This window comes from Phytophthora infestans, genomic scaffold (assembly GCF_000142945.1).
Source record: "Phytophthora infestans T30-4 supercont1.39 genomic scaffold, whole genome shotgun sequence".
NCBI classification, from domain to species: domain Eukaryota; phylum Oomycota; class Peronosporomycetes; order Peronosporales; family Peronosporaceae; genus Phytophthora; species Phytophthora infestans.
This window is the reverse complement of record NW_003303720.1, coordinates 373,462-394,216: the sequence shown is the minus strand read 5'-3', so window position 1 is coordinate 394,216 and position 20,755 is coordinate 373,462. Positions and strand designations below refer to the sequence as shown.

Here is a 20,755-nt window from a genome sequence, read left to right as displayed (position 1 = left end):
CGAAGATCCTTCTGGGAATCGGGGCGTCCGCCCATGCTGCTATGGCCCTTGACCCTGTCTGGGTCAGCCCGAAACGCCCCACGTTGCTTACGAAGCAACCGAGAACTTGAATCTCTGTGAACGCGAAAACGCACTTGTCGAAGGTGGGCGTAGAGCTTGTTTCGCTCGCATCACGTCCCAACACTGGACGGAAGGTGTCCCTAGATGCAACTCCCATGGCCGTCTTGCCTCCCTCGGCACGGCTATGGACGAAAATGTCGTCGAAGTACGTCTGTACGAAGGTACGCAAAGGGCGGAACAATTGCGTCACCAGGCGATTGAACGTCGCCGGGGCGTTAGACAAGCCCTGCGGCATGACGAGCCACTCCCAAAGCATGCCGCTTGGAGTGCTTACCGCGGTGAGCGGGATGTCACTCTCTCGCATCAGGATTTGGTAGTATCCGTCTACCAAATCCAGCGCACTAGTACAGTACGCTCCCGGCCATGTTGTTCAACAACACATCCTTTCGTGGGGATCGGTGTTTGGGCCGGCACCGTTGCGTTGTTCAGCTTGTTATAAGCGTGAACCAGACGCCACTTTCCGTTCGGCTTACGAACGCAGAAAGTCGGCGTCGAGTGCGGGGATTTCGACTCCCGCACCATGCCTGCCTTCGCTTTCGCGGCGAAGAAGGCATCAATGACCTCGCACTGTTCGCGCGGGAGAGGCCATTGCCTCGTGACACAATACTTTGTGCCGGGCACGAGATCAATCTCGTGCCGTACGCCTCGATCCGGTGGGAGCTGGGTCGGTGGGTGTTTATTCACCACGTCCGCATACTCCGTCACCAAAGGATACACCGGATCCTTGGGGTTCTTGAGAATCTCAGAACCCAAGCGCGCCTGACGCTGCTTGTTCATGTCTTCCAGGACGTTCTCGTCCAAGACAGAGGAGGAGTTCAGCTCCTCCTGAGTGGTCTCAGGTCTCATGAGTACCATCTCAGCGATCTCTCCAGCCTTGAGGTTGGCCAGGAAAGACTCAGCCGTCATTTCCTCCAGGTTCAGTATCTCTGCAACCTCTGGCAACGGTTCCAAGTGGACACCAGATGCCTTGACGGGTAAACCCGTCTCGCTATCGAAGATGTGATAACACTCTTCCACCGGCCTTGTCGGAGGAGCCCGGGCCCTGGACTCCGAGTCGCTTGAAGCGACGTCGATCGGAACGAAGTTCGGATCCGACTTGAGGCGGCGGCGGCGTCTTTGCCGACGGCTTCTGTGACGGGGAGCTTTGCTGCCCACGTCTAGGGATGTCGTCGCTACGACATCCGAGGCACTCGTGGCCTCGTGTGGTACTGTTGTACCCACACAGGAAGCGTGTTCAACGCCTTCCTCTTCAGTTAAGGTCTGGGCGACCGCGTGTGGCACTGTGTTACCCACACAGGAAGCGTATCCGACGTCTTCCTCTTCAGTTATGGTCTGGGCGACCGTGAGTGGAACTCTGTTACCCACTCTGAACACGCTGTTCTCAGTGTTCATGACAGCTGCAGCTGTCTGCGGAACTAAGTTACCCGCCTGTGGACCTAAGTTACCCACTTGGCCGGCGCCTCTTCTGGGCGCGGCCACCATCAAAACATCCTCGGAGTCGTCATATACGTCGACGACTCCCAAGCATCTGCCGGATGCTTTGGTACCCTGGCAGGCTCGCGGGCGCCCCGGGTCCTGACAGAGGTGGGAACATGACTCACCATATAGCGCTGTCGGACTGCCGCAGGGCGGCTGGCACCGATTGCGAAGCCTCGCCAGTCGATCCAGGGCTCGTGCTTCTCAAGCCAGGGCATGCCCAGGATCATATCATATGGATCCATATCGAGAACAGTGAACTGTTCGAGGCTATCAAAGTCTTCAAACTTGACAGCCAGATCCACTTGGACGTTGGGGACAGTGACGACCTTCCCGTCGGCCAGTCGCACTGACACCGTCCCGTTGCCCTTGCTTTCTCGCAAAGCTTCGGACAACTTGTTGCTGTTACGAGCAACCGTCTGGCGGCGTGCGAAATTCTTCGACGCCCCAGAGTCAATCAAGATTCTAAAGGGGTGATCGTACCCCCGTACACATCCGTGTACTACGAGCAACCCGCCGCTGCTCTTCGCCGATTCGAGAGTGCGAAGACTCTCAGGGGCTAAGTCCCCGTGGTACGCGCCACCCGCGCACCCATCACGAAGACTTAGTTCTTCCCCAGTAGGGCGCCCCGCCCCTACTGGTTCCCTGCGTTCCCCTGTCCCCGGGATCCTGGCTTCTGCCAGCGACCCTTGAGGACGGGCTTGGGGAAGGACCGTCTGCGGAGTCTTTCCGCGGGACAGTCGCGCTTGAAGTGGCCCATCTTCCCACAGCCGAAGCAGCGGATGTCACGCTGTTCGGCGGACCCGAGTTCCATGGGATCTGAACCGTTGGGGCTTGTTCGACCGGGAGCCGACAAGGAACTCCCAGGCCACGCTGAGGCCGGCGTACGCGCCTGGCGATGGCTGTATTCTTCTTGAAGAGCCACTTGAATCGCCTCTTCAAGGGTGCTTGCCTGCACCCGGAACAGCTGAGTGCGTGCGGGGCCCACTCGAAGGCCGTCCATAAACACAGTCATCTTGATGTGTTCATTGAGTGGGTTTCCCACTAGGGACGCCGTGAGCTCCCGTATCTCTTGCACATACTCGTGCAGTTCTGCGTCTTCCTTGTTTACACGCGAGGAAGCGCGAACGCTGACCGGTACTCGTAGTTCGCCGGGAGGATCGCGGCTCGGAGCTGTTCGCACAGCTGAGCCCAGGGATGTGAAACATCCCAGGGGATGTCGCTTCCCGAGTGTACACCCAACTCTTAGCACGACCGCTAAGGTTGGAGAGTGCAAAAGCAACACGCAGTTGCTCGGTCGAGATCAGAGCCGCGTCCATCGCGAGCTCTACTTCTCGGACCCAGAAGTGAAGGTTCTCGCCTTCCTTCCCTTCATACGGCTTTACCTTCAGCCGTATTGGCTTCGGGTGAGGCGGGTTTGCTTCCGCCGCCGGAGCCTGCAGGTTCTCCCGCACATGCGCGATGAGGCCCTGCTCGTACGCGTCGAATGCATTGACGCGCTCGAGCTGCTCAGCCGGTGTTGATACCACCAGGCTCTGCAGGGCCTCCATCCCGAAGATGCCTGCCATCTTCCGAACCGACTCGAACTGAGAGTCGTTCATATGGGAGAAGTCGTTCCTATCCATGGCAACGAACTTCGGAGGTTCAGGTAGTCTACCCGCGATGGCGTGGATTGACTACAAGTGCTACCAAGTGTGACGGGGTCACACAGCACCTTGCGCTAGAGGAAGTTATCTTCCGAGAGTATACAAACTCTCAGTGAACGGCAGTTCACAGGTCCCCTCTTTAATTAAAGAGAGCGAAGTGACCTAAATAAGGTAGATTGTAAACTGAGTATATTTATAGGTAGGTTAAGTTTGTGGTTAATACAAACTATCAGTTACCTATAGAAATGCAATGTCATTTAACCAATGGTTGGTTTTGAATGACCTTGGTACCTTGTACCAAATATCCCGGAGTATGACATGTCATACTCCTGAAGTGTGAAGTGTCACACTTCATGTAACCAGGGTACACTTAGTGCTACGTACCCCGTTACAAATTCAGCACTTCTATCAGGTAGATGGCCAGGTGATGCTTCGAGTTCCACCACGAGATCGCCGCAAAACGGAGGAGGTCGCAAAAGGACCATTTCTCATCAAGCAAGTCTACGACAATGGCACGGTGCTTCTCGACAAGGGCGCGTCCGAGGAGCGCCTGAGCATCCGACGCATTTTCCCATGCTAAAGTATGCTTCACCATGCGGGAGAATGACAATGTGTAGCAGACAGGTCAGCCATCTCACCCATTCTCACCCTGTTGCGCCTGGGTTCAACGGATAGATCGGCTCGCCAACTTCACCAAGTTCAAGGCGTCTTAAGGGAGCGCATCCATGGGTTACATGTCTAAGGTAGCTAGCAGGAGGAAGCAGTGCAGTGCTAGGAGCTATCTCTCAATTTCATTCAGTTCTCATTTTACTCACAAAAGCTCAAGCAGCGGGGATTGTCAGACTGCAAGTGGCGCACGGTGACTCGCCACTTCGTCTTTGCTGTGCCGTGCGAGGTGGTAAGGCGCGTGTTGGGTGCTCGTAAATGACCCGCGCATATACGAATAACACGTCTAACACGTCGTTCGTGGCTACCTACGCAAAAGACCACCCATGTTTTTGTCTAGAGGAACTGTGAGCAATGCGAAGAGGTGATTTCCGAACACTGGCGAGGGTTTTCATCGACGTGCGTACAACGCCTGCACCGCTTAGAATTCGAATTATCCAGACAGGGGTAAAATACCGTGCAAGGGAGGTGCTTCCAATAGATATTGACACATATCTGGCCAAGCTACGGTGCTTCTACAGCTAGCTACCCAGAGTAGTTAATCGTCTTGGACGAGATGTCTGAAAACGGGCTAGATGCGATGAGACGCTACGCTTGGTCTACTCGAGGGTGATAAGGGAGCCGTTTAAGAAAGACAAGCGATTTAAGCGATCGAAAGAGCAATAGGTTAAGAACTAAAACAATGTTTGTACCTATTTATAAGTCGTTGGTGCGCTAATCGCTTACATGGTCGACATCTTCAACGTCCTCGTCGGGCTCTGGTGAAGACATAAGCGACTCGACGAGACCCTTCTGAGGTAGCAAACTCGGCCAACCAGTTTGTATTTGCTTTATTAAAGGTGAGGTGAAGAGCGGCATGTAAACAAAACACTGCACTGTACTGCTTTCGGAGAGCGACGTCGTGTCATCTCAATTGACATTTCATTTGGCAAGCCTGGCCACCTGGGTACCCCTATGGACTGCGCATGTCCTTCTGCTCGGTAAGACCATGAAGCTAAGCCCGAAGAGCCCAAAGTGGAGCAACCACGACTGCTTCGTACGTGTATTAGCGTATAGGACCACGCTTGCGTTCTGCCGTACAGAATGCAGCACCTGACGACTAAAAGGCTCAAGAAGTTTCGCCAGTTCGGCTTCCAGGCCGGCCATCCGGAGAACTTCTGTACGCCTGTCGTTGAGGTACGCTTGGCCAGGGTATTTCCAGTGCTGCCGTCTGACCATTGCTAAGAAGCACCTGGTCGCCAAGTTCAACAAGGACAGCCTCGACATTGTAGACCCTACACGTATGGCATCTCCGGTGTCGACTGCCTGCAGGAGGAATATTTCTCAGACACGAACTCGTGTATTTGACATGCGTCGCTCTGTTATAGCGTTTAATGCGTGTAGATACTTTCTGTAGATACACAGATGAATAGGCGATTAGAAAGTTACGAATAACAACCGCAATAGCTCGCCCACCACCGCAGTGACCCGAAATTGGGCGATGACAGCCGCTAAGAATACAAGCTGTGAAGAATCTGGGAAGACTTTGTTGGATTGATTGAAACTGACATCTCTCTCAAATCATAATACCCTTTCAAAATGAACTAACAAAATAAAGATGCATTAACTTATCAAGCATAAAGTATAGCAAAAAGCTTTTGTTTTGTTAGATTGATTCGATAAAAGTATCGAAGCACAGCAAAGTGGATTTTAATTAATATAGTAAGCGATTGCACTACCACCTCAGCTCTCTAATTCGGGTCCGTGCGTAGTATTTTACACAGAATTTCATGTATTTCAAAATTCAAGTTTATTTACTTAAATTTCGCAAAACGGTATGGAGTTTAGCAAGGCATCGATATGTGGAAGTAGAACTATGAGTATTGTGTTAGCTTAAAAATAAGGTTATGAGCTGTACCTATCTGATCGTATGGCCCCGCGTTGGTTTCCCGATACAGTAATGAAATGACTAGTAAAAGAAGCTACCGGTACTTAAAGCTAGCACTGCTTTTAAAAAGAGCAAGATCTTCTTAAGAGCATTAGATTGCAACGTATCGGTAAAACGACATTTGACTAGTGCTACACAAAATCGATGGATATACTCAATCCAGCACATTTTGTCCTTAAAAAAGGACGAGATAAGATGCAAGATCGTCAAATTCCGAGTGATTTTGTCCTTAAGACCTCGATTATAAGTACAAAATTCGAGCGTAGCGAGCGCTATTGCCTCTGTCTGATATGCCAGTTGAGCCACCCAACGCCACTTTGTATGGAATTATAATTACTAGCCTGTCGCCGCCGCAAGGTGCCGTATTGGGCCGCCTCGCAGCTTGTAAATTTTTAGCCAATGGGAGCCACCTTCTCTCCGCTTGGCGGCCAATGCGAATGCTCAAAGCTCTGAGCGTTTCATGTGACGAACGAACGGACATCGTGCTAGCCGTGATACTTAGCAATACTTTATTGCAACATCGAATTTAACGACTTTTGTCCTTGACTTAAGGTCAAAACACTCCCCGGGAAGTCATTCCCGACACCTTACGGCACAGCCGCTCGTGCAATAACGCGTAGGCTTAACGAAGAGCTGCTAGTTTGATTGTAGAGAGCTAATATAGTGGTACATTTCTATAAACATTTACAGAAACGTCTACCTAAACTGAGGCCAAGTAAAGGTCATCAACGTTTGGTTCTCTTTTTTGTCCTTAATTTTTTCTTGTTTGGGCTAACGTATGTTTTGCTATCGTAGTTTTGGAGGTAAGACATCCGCCCAATTTGGAGCCGTGGCAGCAGAAAGCTCTCTTAAAAGGTGGGTGGCTACCGCGGCTAACTTAACGCTAAACTGAAATCTCAGACGATTATTATAGACAGCTTTAGAGGAAGATTTCCCATCTTGCAAAGGATGACTAATCGAAAATTTGGAAGAATTGGAGAATAGATTATTAAAGTTTGCCGAAAAGTCCGAATGAAAGAGCGCCTGATATTATCCTTCCAAAAACGTTACTTTTCGGCGATTCCAGCCCCAAACCATAAACTTCTGATGAAGAAGCGAACACAATCATCTGCTCTCCATGAAGTAATCATTGCGGGACACGCCTTGTCAGAAGTATTACCGGGTATTCTGAGTAAAGAGCTTTACCATTGGTATAGTGCAACTAATTCCAATTACATTTAGTCGTCAAAATAAACGTTTTTGCACGTTTAGCGAGCAGTAAATTCTACAGCTGACCGATTAATGTCGCGAGAACTTCTAGTACAAGCACATGGGATAGAAAAGATGATGAGGATCATCCAACAAGGTGTGGCGAGCACCGCTGGAGAAGCAGAACGACCAAGTGCAGTACAAGCAGCTGGAAGATATATACAACAATTACAAACAGTTGCAGTTGAAGGCAAGGTTGAAGTTGTACGTGTTGCATGTGAACGAGTAGAAGTTACCGAGTACTAGACCAAGGAGACGCCTAGAGTGCAAGACCAATAAGAACGCAGAAGTACGAGGGTAGCTAAACTCAATCAGATCTCAATTTACCTAACTTATACTGATTGCAACGTTTGAGGCATCTGGCCAAGTTCTTCAGTTACAAACCTCTCAAAAGTGCTACCATATACACAAGCGTGACGACGCTTTGCGACATAGTAGAAATTGCAAGTTCCAACGACAACGATGGAGACACGACGCCAAGCAGCGAACCGACGCCTCACATTGGCTAACGGTGAGCATGACGTTGTAAACGACCGTGTCCAGCGAGTTGAAGAGACACTGAGCGAGATGGACGAGAGAATGGCCCAAGTCAACCATCGGCTTGACCGCGTCCTGGAAGGCATCGATGCACTCGTGCAGACCGTTGCTGCGACTCAGCATGCTACTCAAGCTAACGCTGAAGCTGCTAATCAGTTTCAAGAGGCTACAGCGCAAACAGCGGCAGCGGTAACTGAACTGAGCGCCCACATTGGAGCTATGGGGCATGTTGAGGAGCTGGCTCAGCAGACAGCTGCAGCCGTGGCCCATATCCAACAACAGCCAACTGGCACCCCGAGTCATCAATACTCTTCCACAAGTTGGTGAGCAAGACATTGAGATGGAGGCGCCAGCAGAGAGAAAACTGCGCAGAATGGAAGACGAAGCCACCTGTGTTTGAAGGGGATATCGACGGTGTCAAGCTCGATAGTTTCATATTCCAGTTTGAGGCGTATTTTACCTTCAAGGGTTACGACCTTGCTGAGGATGACGTCGTGGTGGCCCGAGAACTCAGCCAGTGTGTGAAGAAGAATGCAGCAACGTGGTATGCAACGTACATGAGGAACCCAGAGACCATGAAAACTTGGAGTGCGATGAAGTTCTCGCTCGAGAAGATCTTTAAAGAGCCCAACTTCCTGCAGAAACTGAGGAACGAGCTACTGAATTTCAGACAGAGCGGCACTTACCAAGGCTATGTGGCCAAGTTTCAGGAGAAACTACGACTGGTGCCAATGGACCCTGCTTTTGCAAAAGAACTTTTCCTCAAGGGTCTAAGCAACAACAACCTTCGCAAGCAAATCCTGCGGAAGAAGCCCATGACACTGGAAGATGTGATTAGCGAAGGCTTCAATGAGGTTGAGCTGGAGCGTATGGACGAAACCAAGTCATCAACGCCAAACCAAGGGACCAAGACTCATGGGAAGTCCAAATCCAGCTTTAGTGCACCGCAGCACAAAATTACAAAAACCAGCAGTAATATGCGAGGTGATGGAAGAAAGAAGACGAAATGCTCTCATTGCCAGCGTGGATACCACAATGAAGATGACTGCTGGGTTAAAAATCCTGATAAACGGCCCAACTTCCAGAACAAGTTTGGCAAGGCTGCGAACTCTGCCAAGACTGACTACAAAGCCAAATACTACGCTCTTATCGACAAGCTCGTTGTAGACGACGAGGACACGTCCACGTCGCCTTTAAACGAGTAAAGCCGTTTGATGCCGGGCGATCAGACGGGTTTAGTCCCAAGCCCATTAAAAGGGACAAGCGTGGTTTGATGAAAGGAGAGGAGGGTGAAGCAGCAGAGGAACGCCAATCCGTGTTCATCCATGCTGGAGAAGGTTCTAGTCATCCGTTTTTGACTTTGAATTGCAGTCTTTTGGTGAACGGACGGATCGTGAAAGCGGAGGGATTTGTGGACAGTGGTGCATCGATCAACGCTGTGACTCCGGAATTTGTTGAGCGGCATACCATGATATCGTTGACAATGGCAAACTCGACAAGTGTTGTGTTACCGAAGCGAACAGTGGAGTTAACGGTTCACGTGGAAGGAATGGAGCCATACGATGCTGAGTTTCTCTTACTACCAGTACCAGACCGAAGGGACATCCTACTTGGTATGCCATGGCTTCAAACCGTGAATCCTCGCATTGACTGGCGTACAGGGAGTATTCGACCGTCGATGGCTGTCTTGCGGACTCGACTAGCAAAACTAACGGCCAGACACAAGCAAAGTCGTACCAAGCCTTCTGTGGCTACTAGTGCTGAAAGGCAGTCGTTTTACTCTATGGAAACTGGGGAAACAAAGGTTTTTTCGCTGAAACAATTGCGTCGACTGCTGAAGAAACCTTGTGAAGTGGAATATGTCTTTGTCATTTAACCAACGAGTAGTAACCCGGTTAAAAGAGCGATAAACATCGACGACTACGCGGATCATCCCGTGTACCCGTATTTGCAGAAGTATCCCGGTTTGTTTCGTCAAAAACTGCCTGCTGAACTACCTACTGCATCACACGGACAGCATGAGATGGATGTGAAAAACAACGAAGCAGTCTTTCGTCGGCAATGGAGGCAGTCACCGGAACAAGAAGCGGAGATTATGCGGTGGGTACGGGAGATGGAGGAAGCTGGTCTCATTCGACCGTCTACTTCGCCTCATGGTGCGCCTACTTTTTGCGTCCGGAAGCCGGATGGCTGGCGGATTGTGCATGACTTTCGCGCTATGAACTTGAACACTGTCCGTCGTACCATGCCGATGCCAAGAAAAGACAAAATTCTGGAGCAAATGCAAGGCTCATACTACTTTTCTTGTCTTGACCTGCTAAGTGGATATTATCAATTTCGGATGAGGGAGTGCGATATACCTTATACGGCATTCCAAGCACCGAATGGATTGTACGAATACTTGGTGGTTCCAATGGGACTATCAAACGCCCCTGCTACATTCAACGCTGGAATTCGACGTGTTTTGGAGGACATGATGGATATCTGCCAGAGCTATTTCGACGACATCTATGTATTTACTCGAAGTACCAGTTTGAATGAGCACTTGGCAGCTCTAGATCGTGTTTTCGCTAGACTTCATGGACACAAGTTCTACGTAAAACTGAGCAAGTGTGTCTTCTGCGCACCTTCGATTCCGTGTCTTGGGGACATTGTCGGACGTGAAGGCGTCCAGATCAACCCCGAGAAAGTCCGAGTCATTCGGGAGTGGCCACGTCCTGCGACCAAGCATGACTTACAGTCATTCCTGGGTACGGCCGCGTACGTCCAGCGCTTTTGTCGTGGGTTTGCTGAAGATGCTGGACCGCTGTTTAACTTGCTGAAGAGCAAAAACAAGCAAGTTGAGTGGACGGACGACCTGACGGAGCATTTCAACAGACTCAAGAAGAAAGTTGGACAGACGCCAGCTCTTGCAATCGCTGATTTCAGCAAGGATTTCTTTTTGAGGATGGATGCATCGGATTTCGCTATGGGTGGAGTTATCTTCCAGAAGGAATTACATGATGGAGTGGAGGTTGAACGACCAGTAGCTTTTGGGGGTCGGAAATACAAGGCGGCTGAGTTGAATTACTCAATTCGTGAAAAGGAGCTGCTAGCAATCCTATTTGGACTTCGCACTTGGCGAGTGTATCTACTTGACAGACCATTTATCGTAGAAACAGATCACAAGAGCTTGGAGACAATATTATAGCAGAAGTCGATCTCCCGTCGAATTGCGCGATGGTATGATGAGCTTTCGGAGTACCAATTTACAATCCGGTATATCCCAGGACAAAACAATGACGTTGCCGATGGGATATCCAGGAGACCCGACTTCCAGTCGACGACCGAGCCGGTTACACTAGCTACTATTGCCACGCGAAGTCAAGTGCGTCAGCGTGTGGATGCCTCATTGTCTGCGACCGTCACTGAGGCCGTTCGATGCTACAGTGAGGACGAGACGACAAAAGCGGTATTGCAGCTGCTTGACGTGAGCACTACCGCGCCGCAAGACGATGCTGTGTTATCAGCTGCTCCTCGACATCTCGAGCGCTATTCGCTATGTGAAGGACGACTGTACTATCAGGCAGGTCATCATACAACGCCCAGGCTTGTCTTGCCTCGCGTTCCAGCACTATTGGAGCACGTCCTCGAAGAATTCCATGACAGTCCTGTCTACGGACATCCTGGAGTCGACCGTACTTGCCGTCTTGTTGAGGAATATTATTACTGGCCTCGAATGACAAGAGATGTTACGAAGTACGTGAAGGGCTGTGAGACTTGTGTGCGGACAAAGGCTCGGAATGCGAAACTCCGGGGTTGCTGCACAGTCATGCCATACCCGTTCAGCGATGGAGTCACATTGCGATGGACTTCATAACGGGTCTACCAAGTACACCTCGCGGCTATGACAGTGTGATGGTCGTCATCGACCACCTGACGAAGAGGGCACATTTTGTGGCCGGGAAGGGTACCGACAATGCTGAGACTGTAGCTCAACGCTTCCATCAGGAGATTTTCCGGCTTCATGGCTTACCAAATGTGGTGGTCTCAGACCGTGATTCAAAGTTCACATCGACCTTTTGGAAAAAACTGTGTGAACTGTTGGGTGTTGCGCAGAAGATGACGACCGCATTCCGACCGCAAGGAGATGGGGTGAGTGAGCGCCTCAACCAAACACTGGAGAACTACCTTCGAGCTTTTTCTAACGCCGATAGTGACGAATGGGACTTGCATCTATGCCTCGCTGAATTTGCGTACAACATTCGATTCCAGGCAGCGATACAAATGTCCCCTTTCGAGGCGGATGTTGGCTACATTCCAAGAGCGCCCGCAACGCTAAACGTGCCATCGACTCGGCTTTGTCAAGCGAAACACTCAGAATTCATTGCTTCTCAAGCCGACACTTTAGCAAAAGCGAGACGCTGTATAGCTGAAGCGCAGGATCGTATGGCTGAATTCTACAACAGGAACCGGCAGCCACAGAACTTTAATGTTGGTGACAAAGTTTTGCTTTCTGGTCAGCACCTTGCTGCACGACACCTCGGAACAACCAAGAAGAAGCTAGGAGCTCGATGGGTGGGTCCGTTCGAGATTGTGAAATGTATTGGTCGTGGTTACTACCAATTGAGGCTACCTCCGAAGCTACGGATGCATCCCGTATTCCACACGAGCCTACTCAAACCATACATTTCCAAGGAGCTCCGTCGTCAGCGCCAAATAGTATTCACGGTCCGACTGGCTGATGGATCTGAAGGGGAACTGGTGGATGATATCGTCAACTACAAACGTGTGAGGGGCAAGCCGTTCTACGAAGTCAAGTGGCTAGGTCAGCTCAAAACGACTTGGGAGCCGGCCGTCGACCTGACATCCATTGCTGGATTGATTGAGCGTTATCACGAACGCACGCGGAGGGCTCGCTAGAAGGAGGGAATGTCGCGAGAACTTCAAGTACAAGCACATGGGATAGAAAAGATGATGAGGATCATCCAACAAGGTGTGGCGAGCACCGCTGGAGAAGCAGAACGACCAAGTGCAGTACAAGCAGCTGGAAGATATATACAACAATTACAAACAGTTGCAGTTGAAGGCAAGGTTGAAGTTGTACGTGTTGCATGTGAACGAGTAGAAGTTACCGAGTACTAGACCAAGGAGACGCCTAGAGTGCAAGACCAATAAGAACGCAGAAGTACGAGGGTAGCTAAACTCAATCAGATCTCAATTTACCTAACTTATACTGATTGCAACGTTTGAGGCATCTTGCCAAGTTCTTCAGTTACAAACCTCTCAAAAGTGCTACCATATACACAAGCGTGACGACGCTTTGCGACAAAAAAGTAGTAGACTGAGCCTACACAGGATGTGTGTTCCTCTTGTACCGTAACGATATCCATTATTTACCATGTATGCAACGCATGAAGACAGATTTTTTTGTTTACTTAATTTTAAGACAAACTAAACAAAGCCCGACCACTTTTTACCGCGATGATGAACCACAGCCAGGTCTTCGATAATAAGAAAGTATAGCTGCCTACAATCACACTTTTCATTCTATTACACGCATCCGCCGTAGCGCATCTTCTTATACAGGTTTGACGCGAGTTAACTCTCAGGTCATGCTTTCGACGGTGTGCTACCAGCAGCTTAAGCACCACGTAATACCTCTAGCGCCACCCACCAAGGGCTTACCAGATGACTCGTATTTTGCCGCGGATAAAGCCCTTGTAGCCAGAGCACGGATCCAGACACAACATATTTGAACGGGGATAGGGACGGCAGGGAGAGGCGCCAACGACTTGAGCTTCGGCAAACTACCAATTTGGACATGTACATCTAGTCGAGGCAAAGCTTCATCACCGCAAGAACGCACGCACCCCACCCCTGCCCTCCGATTAACACGACCAATGGACGTGCTTGAAGCGGTACTCCTCAAGCACCCGTGATTTCTCTCCATGGCCCCACCACCCAACAAGGAACTCTACACTCTGTGTCACCCGCACATATTTGTTTTTATTCCGCCTACCCGTCCATTATATTCGCACTCAACCCGACCTACCTTCGCTGTCTACCCGGAAGCCCAGTATAATCTTATCTCTTTAGATGTCTTCTGTGCTCAAAAATGCTAAATGGTATCCAAGCTCAGCAGCTTGAAAACGTGGGTGAAAACAACGTTTTTGGTCAGGTTGGTTTTGTTAGTTATACCAGCTGATTCAACTGAGTCTATTCGCACGCTCAATTTCTAGCTCCATGATGTGTGTTTTTGCTATTTCTAAGCAAAGTCTGAAGCTGTTAGAAAATATTTTCTCAGAGATTATGGCATTGTGGGTTGAAGCTTCAAGATAAACTACGGCTGACATTCCTATCAAAAAACTTCCTATTGTGCGTTTCTGGCACACTTGCGCTTTGGCGTTCTGCTTTTAAGTTTTGCCATGATACGAGCAGTCGAGACAATCGAGTCCGTAAGCTCGCCTGCTGTTCTCACAGACGACGCTGGGGCGTTATCTGCAGCCTCGACCGCCACAACTTTCTTCTTCTGCTCTGCAGCCGTGCGCTACCTTCTTCGCCGCGGCTGCAAGCCTCTCCTCGTCGCAAGTTAGAACGGCGTAAATAGGGTCTGTTACGAGGTCTGGAGAAATATAGCGGCGCAATTTGCTGTACATATGCTGCTTAATCTAAGCGTAAGAGGGGGTCTAGTGCTCGTGAACGTTCTCGAAGAAGCCACGGAGCTTATTTTGATATATATAAGGCCGTCGAAAGATCGATGTAGGTCTTTATGTACAACATCCCCTGGACCCGACTCGACAGCACACTACGCTAGGGTTGCTTGTTTTCATGGCGATAATCTGGTGGCGCTGAATGCTGCTCAAGGTTTTGTAACCTAGTTGTAGCAGTGTGATACACTTTCATAACTGTGTTGATCTTTGGAATATGAACGCGCGCAGCGTTTGACGCGGCTGCATTCATCACTTCAAGCATTTGGCCTGGGGTCCATTCATCTGCCTTGGGGGAAACGTTTCCGAATGTGACCCAAGCCACGGTCGACTACAGCTTTCGTATGCCCCTTCACATAATATTGAGCTCCACAGTCTACACCTGTCCTGTTGGGGTCAATTACACCAATATCTTGACCACGTTGTTGCTTTGGGTCTGTCAGACGCAGGTGTCGGTATAGCTGGTAAGCTTCGTGTGAACGTTGGTTATGATAGTCCTCTGAATCAGGTGGTGCAGCATCCTATTTATCCTATCCTCGTCTTTCCCAGTATTGATTCATCGCGTGCGTCCCCGGACGACAGCGCAGCTCACAGCACTCAGACTTCATCAGCAACATTTAGCAATAGAACGGTGAGTTCAATTCGCACCTCCACGTAGAGCCAGAGCAACAAGAAAACGCTGAGTCTGAAGGTAGTGAGTGGAATCCGGACTCTGATGCAGCGAGTGAAGTATCTACCGGTGACGAGGACGAAGACAAAGCATTCGCAGACTTGGCTACGACTTTTAACTCTGCTGGAGCGTTCGCGGCGGATGGAAGCTTCATTTTGAAAGACGAGTAATTCCGCAAGCGAGTGACGAACCCAATCAGGACCGACAGCTGCGAAGAACAATGCCATCTTGGCAAGACTGCTGATCTTAAAAACTTCCTGCGTTTGCTTTCGCAGGTGGCATCACAGGGGAAGAAGCTAAGCGTGTTGACGGCTTTGGTAGCACTAATGAAGATGGATACGACCATCTGTCACCGGGGATATGGAATCCGACAGACATTTTCCTACTACTTATCTCTGGTGATAAGAGCTGGTCGGGGATCATTGGTGCTACGGTCAGGGGTTAATTGCATCGGCACTTTGGGCAATACTTATGATCCTGATACAGTTTAAAAAGTGGTGAAACCAATATCCGATGATACTGATACGCTGACGCTGGCGTATCAGTAACGTATCAATATCATATCAATAATGTGATATTCAGATGAGTCGCTACTTGCTGTCTACCTCAGTTTGCTTTTGCAAGCTCCGGTACTCTCTCCAGTTTGCTTTCATCAGGCAAAGCATCTCTGCCCGGTCCTCATCCAAACGGGTACGCAAATCGTTCACAACTGTGACGGGGTCACACAGCACCTTGCGCTAGAGGAAGTTATCTTCCGAGAGTATACAAACTCTCAGTGAACGGCAGTTCACAGGTCCCCTCTTTAATTAAAGAGAGCGAAGTGACGGTAGATTGTAAACTGAGTATATTTATAGGTAGGTTAAGTTTGAGGTTAATACAAACTATCAGTTACCTATAGAAATGCAATGTCATTTAACCAATGGTTGGTTTTGAATGACCTTGGTACCTTGTACCAAATATCCCGGAGTATGACATGTCATACTCCTGAAGTGTGAAGTGTCACACTTCATGTAACCAGGGTACACTTAGTGCTACGTACCCCGTTACATCCTCCCCCACTTAGGTTCGGTTTACCGACCAATCAGAATGAAGAGATGTTCGTCACAAACTCTCATTCTCAAAGTCGAAAACCATCGACTCGGCCGCGCGAGCGCGGCGGAGGCTCACTTTACAGTTAGAGCCTCGAGCAGCAACCTGTGCGCTCTTCGTCAAGGTCTCCACTTCGACCGTTAACATGCCTCGTGGCACTGCTAAGAGCGGTGCTAAGACACGCTCCAAGGCTGCAGCCGGTAAGGCGCAAGCCAAGAGCACTAAGCCTCACGGCAAAGGCTCTGCACTTAAGGAGGCTACTCAGGTGGCCTCCGAGGCGATCGGATCCTCGGGTGACGCGGCTGCGGACAAGCGCGCAAGCAGGCGCCGCAGTCCGTCGCCCTCGTCTTCAGACAATCGTCCGAACCCTCGGTTCGTAGAACGTGAGTTCAACTCGGGCAGTGAGGACGATGCCGAGTCCGAGAGCACTCATGATGCTCCTGCGGGCTCTGTGGGAGGGCACAGCCCAGTGCCCAGTGAGCACAAAGAAGACAGCGTGCAGTCGTCCGCTAGTGATCACGGTGATCACAGTCCCAGGACCTCTGTGCGCTCTGAGAGTCCGGCCGTTAAGGCTAAGGGCACTCCCAAAGCCGGTGGCGATGAGGAAGGGAGTCCTCGCAAACGTCTCTCGCTTGCCGAGGGTCTTGCGCGCGCTAAGGCCTCTAAAGCCGAAGGCGCCAAGCCCTCAAAGAAGCGTACCGCCTCTAAGTCTCCACTCCGCGAGGAGAAGGAGACTCGACGCTCCTATCAGAGTCTCTTCGGCTCCTCGGATGAAGAGGAGGAGAAGGAGGCAGAAGAGGAAGAGGAGGGTGCCATTGTTGAGCCCCGGGAGGTCTCGAATGACCTCGACCAGCAGCAGGAGGATTTCCAAGCTGCCCAGCGTGTGCGTGGGGGTTCGGTGGCGGCACCCGTCAGCCAGGGAGCTGCCATCAACTCAAAAGGGTATTGGCCTCCCGAGGAGAGCTCTGGGGCTGACCTCTTCTTAGAGCTTCTCGTCGCTCCTCGTGGCCTTGTGGGCGGCCACACTTCTAGGGGCATCTATGAACGAGCCCTTGTTCAGAAAGAACAGTTGTTCGTCGACAACGTGGAGGCTGCTCGGTGTGTGCTTCTCGCGCCACACCGCATTCCCCTTAAGGACTTCACGACTTGTCGTAAGAAGCCCGAGACCCGGGGTGGTCTCTATCCTGTTTGGGGATACCCCTGGGTTATGCCCGAGAACTGTCCCACATGGAGTTCTTGTGAGGACATGTTCTGGGCGTGGGTGGAGACTCTCAAGTACTCGCCCACGGAGTTATGGGAACTCCATGAAGATCAGCAGCTGACCCACATCCTGGACCAGCGTGATCTTCGTGTGAGGTTTGCCCACTTGATCAGCAAGCGTATGCTGCCAAGGGACATCCTGAAGCGCGCGGCTTCTAGCGCTCACGATGAGCGCGGGTACGGTATGTATTCATCATCCGTACTCCGTTCGGGCAATAAGCCCCGGACTACTTATGACGCTGCCGCCGCTTCTGTTCCCAGATTGCGACAGCCTTCGGGCAGTCAATCAGGAGCCGTTCAATCGGCTCCCACGAGTTCTCGGAGTGGGCATAACCCCTCCACTTCACGAGGAGCTGTCGCTTCCCGCGACACCGTTGCTCCTGGAGGATCCGCTCCACGTGGAAGTGGACTTCTCCATTCCGGTCAAGCAGGGGCGGAGGTGCCCTCGTACGAGTACGAGTACTCGGCGCCTCCCGAGAGCCACTCTCGTTCGAGTGCTCCGACTGCGGGTCCGACACGGGACCCTGAGGTTGACCGCCTCCGTCAACGTCTCCTCGTGCTTGAGATTGCACTTGGCCTTGGGACTGGCGGTAATGCTGCCGCCCAGGCCGGGAATCAGGGCGAGCTCGCTCGTCTTGCGGGTCGCCTGGACCTGGTGGAGCGAGAGGTCGCGAGCCTGCACCTGCGGGTGGACCGCCGGGCCTCTTCGTCCGATCTGGACGAGGCCTTTCGCATGATCCGACGGATCGAGGCTTTGTTGCCACGTCCGGAGCCGCCTGCGGCACACTCCCAGACGTACGCGTATGGTGCGTACCCGGCGTACTCAGCGTACTCGGCGTATGGCGCCGGGGTCCGTTCGTATGGAGCCCCTCCCGGCGTACGGTCTTGACCGCAGCCTTGCCGTCCCGACCGAGGCCTTGGGTGCCTGCTCCCGACGCCCTCGTCGACGACTGTGACCGGCCCTCGCTTCGAGGAGGCTGGGTCAAAGGGGGGTCTGCGAGTCAGCAACCCCCTGCGGGTCAAAGTACCCGCTTAAGACGTCCGACATAGAACGTCGGGTGCGTCGTCATTGACTTTGGAAGGTCGATGGTGTACGACGCACCATGTCTGGCCAGGACTGCAAAAGGTCCGATGAAGCGGTGCTTCAGCTTGTTGCTGCCGACAGAGCTAACAGTGTCTAGAGGTAGGTTCCTCGTGTCTAGTAACACTAAGTCACCAATCTCAAATATACTTAAGTTTCCTCTTCCTTGTTTGTCCGAGTACTCCTTTTGTTTATCTTGGGCCGCTGCCATGGCATCGCGGACCCTGCTGACAATGTTCAGCTTGGTATCCATAAAGGATTCCACCTGTTTCCGCAGCGAAACTGGCCTCACATCCGAGACCTGGGAGGAAAGGGCTTTCCGAGCCTCTCCCCCACTTAGAATAGAGGAGTCAGTGTTTCCTCGAAGAGTGAGAGGCACTCTGGGGTGGCGGAAGCCGTTCAAGTAGAACGGCGTGAACCCCGTGGACGCGTGCACCGCGTTGTTGAGCGCAAACTCAACAACTGGAAGCTGCGTCGACACGTACGTGGCGCTGCCGCGCACACACTGCGCAGAGTGTCCTCGAGCACTCGATTGACGCGCTCTGTTTGGCCGTCTGTCTGCGGATGATCCGCAGTGGACATCTGCAGACGAGTTCCCAGTAAAGGGAACAGCGTTTTCCAAAACGCCGCAGTGAACCGCGGGTCTCGGTCCGAGACAATCGTCTCCGGGAGACCGTGATAGCGGAACACGCCATCGACGAACAACCTTGCGGTTTGTTCGCCCGTCACAGTGACGGGAACTGGAGCAAGATGTACCATCTTGCTCAGGCGACACACGAACACCAAAATTCCGGTGTTGCCGTGTCCGTCGGCGGGAAGCCAAAGATGAAGTCAAGACTCATCGACTTCCAACAATCAGCCGGTACGGGCAGGCTCTGTAGTGGAGGCCGAGAGTGCCCTGCGGGTTTAACCCGCTGACATGTTTCACATGTCCTGACGTACCGGGCGACTCACTTATACATGTGGGTCCCCCCGAAGGTCTGAGAGACCGACAGAAAGGTCTTCTCGCGGCCCAAGTGGCCGCTGGAGAGCGCGTCCTGCGCTCCGCGAGGATGTCGAACTTCAGATCCTCGTCGTTGGGTACGACCACCCGTGGAGGATCAGTGGGCTTCACCCGATAATAGAGGAGGCCCTCCTTCAACTCATATCGGTGGAGCCGTGAGCGCTGTCGCGACGAGAGCCAGTCGGACTTCGCGCTCGTTCCGGCCTTAAGGAACTTGACGATAGGCGCGACAGCCTCATCGTCCCGATACGCCATGCGTATCCGATCATATAGATCCGTTGTCACCCGCGTGATGTGGGCCAACTCATAGTCGGGACGCCTAGAGAGGGCGTCCGCAAGCACGTTGAGCTTGCCCGGCTTGTACTCGACGCGGAAGTTATATTCCGCGAAGAAGGACAGCCACCTCGCCATCCGTTGAGAGAGGTGAGGCGAGTTAGTCGCCGTCCTCAAGGACGCGTGGTCTGTGTAGATCACAAAGGGCGTAGAGCCCAGAAGGTGAACACGGAACTTCACAAGGGCATATTTCATTGCCAGGAGCTCCTTGTCATGGACAGGGTAGTTCCGCTCGGCGGCTTTGAGCTGCCTGGACTGGAACGAGATGACACGTTTGTGTCCAGCCGTGTCGTCCTGCAGCAATGCACACCCGATGGCGTAATCGGAGGCATCGCAGACGACGCTAAACGGCTTCGTTTGCACGAGAGGAATCGCGAGCGCTGGCGGTACTCGAAGTTCGCCGGGAGGAACGCGGCTCGGAGCTGTTCACACAGCTGAGCCCAGGATGTGAAACATCCAGGGGATGTGTACACCCAACCCTTAGCACGGCCGCTAAGGTTGGAGAGTGCAAAGGCAACACGAAGTTGCTCGGTCGAGATCAGAGCCGCGTCCATAGCGAGCTCTACTTCTCGGACCCAGAAGTGAAGGCTCTCGCCTTCCTTCCCTTCATACGGCTTAACCTTCAGCCGAATTGGCTTCGGGTGAGATGGATTCGCTTCCACCGCCGGAGCCTGCAGGTTCCCCCGCACATGCGCGATGAGACCCTGCTCGTAAGCGTCAAACACATTGACGCGCTCGAGCTGCGCGGCCGGTGTTGACACCACCAGGCTCTGCAGGGCCTCCATCTCGAATATACCTGCCATCTTCTGAGCCAACTCGAACTGTGAGCCGTTCGGATGGGAAATGTTGTTCATATCCAAGGCAACAAATCTTAGAGAGGTTCAGGTAGTCGACCCGCTTTGGCGTGGATTGATTACGAGTGCTATCAAGGATAACGGGGTCACACAGCACCTTGAACTAGAGAAAGTTGGCTTCCGAGCGTTTACAAACTCTCAGTGAACGGCAGTCAC

General features: G+C 51.8%; 1 protein-coding gene across 1 annotated transcript; it reads right to left on the bottom strand.

Annotated features, from left to right (window-relative positions):
- Positions 1 to 3,630: 3,630 nt before the first annotated feature.
- PITG_15823 (uncharacterized protein) lies at positions 3,631 to 3,837 on the bottom strand (the record flags this gene model as incomplete). The annotated part of the gene is made up of 1 exon (XM_002898019.1): positions 3,631 to 3,837. One exon carries the CDS (start codon positions 3,835 to 3,837, stop codon positions 3,631 to 3,633), a length of 207 nt encoding a protein of 68 aa, XP_002898065.1.
- Between the last annotated feature and the right edge of the window lie 16,918 nt (positions 3,838 to 20,755).